Source organism: Acanthisitta chloris, unplaced genomic scaffold (genome assembly GCF_000695815.1).
Source record: "Acanthisitta chloris isolate BGI_N310 unplaced genomic scaffold, ASM69581v1 scaffold14947, whole genome shotgun sequence".
In the NCBI taxonomy this organism is placed as follows: Eukaryota; Metazoa; Chordata; class Aves; order Passeriformes; family Acanthisittidae; genus Acanthisitta; species Acanthisitta chloris.
The window spans coordinates 10,122-13,126 of record NW_008682137.1 but is presented as its reverse complement, the minus strand read 5'-3'; the positions used below and the strand labels follow the sequence as shown (position 1 = coordinate 13,126).

The 3,005-nt window shown below is 45.1% G+C and overlaps 1 protein-coding gene across 1 annotated transcript in view; it reads right to left on the bottom strand.

Annotated features, from left to right (window-relative positions):
• Window positions 1–721: 721 nt before the first annotated feature.
• The window catches only part of POMT1 (protein-O-mannosyltransferase 1), a 12,129-nt gene continuing 9,845 nt past the window's right edge, over window positions 722–3,005 (bottom strand). The window contains exons 16-20 of the mRNA XM_009078404.1: window positions 2,763–2,860; window positions 2,136–2,249; window positions 1,573–1,699; window positions 1,312–1,496; window positions 722–889 (exon numbers count right to left, since the gene is read on the bottom strand). Of these exons, the coding sequence (XP_009076652.1) occupies window positions 722–889; window positions 1,312–1,496; window positions 1,573–1,699; window positions 2,136–2,249; window positions 2,763–2,860 (692 nt within the window). The remainder of the gene's footprint in view (window positions 890–1,311; window positions 1,497–1,572; window positions 1,700–2,135; window positions 2,250–2,762; window positions 2,861–3,005) is intronic.

The window sequence follows — 3,005 nt, the reverse complement described above, 5'->3', positions numbered from 1 at the left end:
GATGGTTATGCCAAATGATTATAGATAATAGTAACAAGTCATTATGCTGTGCAGAATGAACTATTTATAAATGTAGCTTAATGCTGTATTTACATAGATGGGGATCAAAGCAGAGCATTGGAACTGGGGGCAAATAATGCATTGGTGAGTAGAGTCATGGGATGGTGCTGAAGGCTGCAGGGCCAGTTACTGATCTTTAAAGATGGGTAAGCTTTAGAGCTGGGAAAACTTGTTTTTTTCAGGAGTAACAAAACAGAGAGAAGTATCTGATGTATTGGAAAGTGTCTATTTATAGTAACTTGTATGGTGGAATTGCAGACCAAGGTGCTAGGAAACATGAATAGCCCTAAGTGCAATGCAGTGCAAGAAGGCAGAAAACACCTCAGGAAAGAGGAAACTCCCAGAAAAGAGGAAGAACAAACCATTTTAGCATGCTCTTCCCCAAGGAGATGGGAAGCTGTGGACTGAAGTCAGTAACCCCAAGAGGCAGTGGAAGGGTGAATGTTACAGGGGCAGAAACTGGGAATTGTGCTCCTAACAGCTGTATTACTGCTGAGACCTTTTCTGTAACAGTGTTCTTTTATCTTCTTTTCCTGTAATCATTAGATCTGGGCTCCTATCAAATATCTGATCAGACTGTTAAGATTTCAGTTATACTAACAATAAATTGTTGGCTTTGCATAAAAGGTGTTTCCTTTTGCCTGTGACACCAGTGCAGTTGTTACTGTTTCCTGATCAGGATGTTCCAGCTGTCCTTCCAGCGCAGGTCCTTGAGCTCTGCAGTGGACAGTGCAGGGTGCCCATAGGTCACAGGGCTGAAGGTGCAGTAGGCAAAGTACACTGAAGAGAACCAGGCCACAATCAGAGCACTGAACATGCTCTTGAGCGTGTTTCCTTTTGCCTGTGACACCAGTGCAGTTGTTACTGTTTCCTGATCAGGATGTTCCAGCTGTCCTTCCAGCGCAGGTCCTTGAGCTCTGCAGTGGACAGTGCAGGGTGCCCATAGGTCACAGGGCTGAAGGTGCAGTAGGCAAAGTACACTGAAGAGAACCAGGCCACAATCAGAGCACTGAACATGCTCTTGAGCAGACCTGGGATGGGATGAGAGAGGGAATGAGCTGTTACATCAAGGCTGGCCAAACACTCCATCCTAAAGGAAGATCTACACCTGTCCTGTGCTCTCTGAAGGCAAATGATAAAGTATGGTCACTGCTGGAAAAAAACACTGCTTTTCCTGCAGGAGCTTGCCAAGGTGCCAACCCTGGAGAAAAGAACTGTGTCACTTGTTGAAGAGAACTCTCTCTGTTAAATCATATACCTGCATAGATGATCACTGAGATGCTGCAACACGATGGGAATCAGGAGAATCTGGAATGTGAGGGCAGGCAGGTAGTGGTACAGGAAAAGTGTTTTCTCCATCAGGAAGAAAGGCAGGTAATTCACAGCCCAGCCTCCACCACAGACACCCCCAGCTGACACCCAGAGCTGCCAGGCATCTGCAGGAGACAGGAGAAGCATCTCAGAACAAGCCACAACCCTCCACCTGGACACACACACAGAGTGGGCTCAGACCTTCAGGGATGTCATAAATCTTCCTCCTCCGTCGTATCAAGTACCACAGGGACAGACATGTATAGGCCAGAGCAGCAGCATTAGCTGAAGCCCAGGTGACAACATTGCCAAGGAGGTGGATCTGGGCCTGCAGGAGAGATGATGGTCTAAGCCAGAAGCAGAACATGCTGTGGTTCTTTAAGATAAGTTTAAATGTTCCCCAAACATACTTGTTAAATGAAACTTCAGAATGTGCCTGGCTAATAACCTGGAGCAAAGCTGATTGATAAACTTTGCTGCTTTAAGACTCTTTGGTAATGGAAGGCATTAAGAGATGCTATTGGAGATGAACTCATCTTCTAAATTGGATCAACAATGGAAACTATCAAACTGTAGTTTACTTTAAAAAAATGCACGATGACATGATTTTATTAAAACCAATTGCTGTCAAAGCTGTACCACTTGCTAAAATAATAAACTCAACCCTCAGGGAAAATATATTGGTACAGGAAGAGTCCTCAGAGAGCTGAGCTGCAGTCTGCTCTCTCCCCACGTTCACAGTTACTTTTACCTCTTGCACTTACCCCAGAGGTTGGGTGAAGCCAGTAGGCAATATTGGTGTCCATTGTGATCCAGTCCAGAGCAGAGGAGCTGTACTTGTGTTCTGTGTCTTCATTTTTTAATGTGAGTATTTTCCACTAGGAAAAAAAAAAGGAACCAGAAGGCTTTCAGAGTTGGAACAACAGGTGGGATAGCAGATATGGGTGTGCAGCTCCAGATGTGAGATGTGAAGTTCTTAACCTGGGGGTGGACAAAGATTTTGCCTATCTCGTATGGATACTGATCAATGCAATGGTTTTATTTTGTTCTTACATAATGCACTTTCCCTAGTGAATTTCCACAGTGTTAGTAAGGGGTGTCAGCACTGCTGACTGCATGTACCACCCATTTCTGTTCTGTTTCAGGCAGCTTCTGGGTGCCCAACCACTTTTCCTCCCCCTCTTTTGTTACACAATCACTTGGGTATTCATTACTGAACACCACAGGTCTCTAATGCCCTTTTAAGTGCATTCAGAAATATTTTTTTTCAGTGAGGAGGCCAATCATCAGCAAGGGATAAACAGTGAATCCTCAGGCTCAGAGTCTGCAGAAATGCTCAGGTTCCTGCTCTGCAGCAGAAGATAAGATGAAGGGCATTACAAGGCACTCACCTGCAATTCTGAGAACTTTGCCATGAAGCTGAGGTTTTTACTGATGTCCATCTGTGTGGGAGAGTGGAGTTCCACTTCTCTCTCCTTTTGCTCTTGGCCTGGAAGAAAACAGCATAGATCAGAAAGACCCAGGAAGCTAGAAAGGGGAGAGCACAGAGGGTATAGCCCTGGCTCCTCATGCTTCCAGGAACCCTTCTCCAGTACATCATCCAACTGTAAGAGTGCTCTAAAGGAATTTTAAGG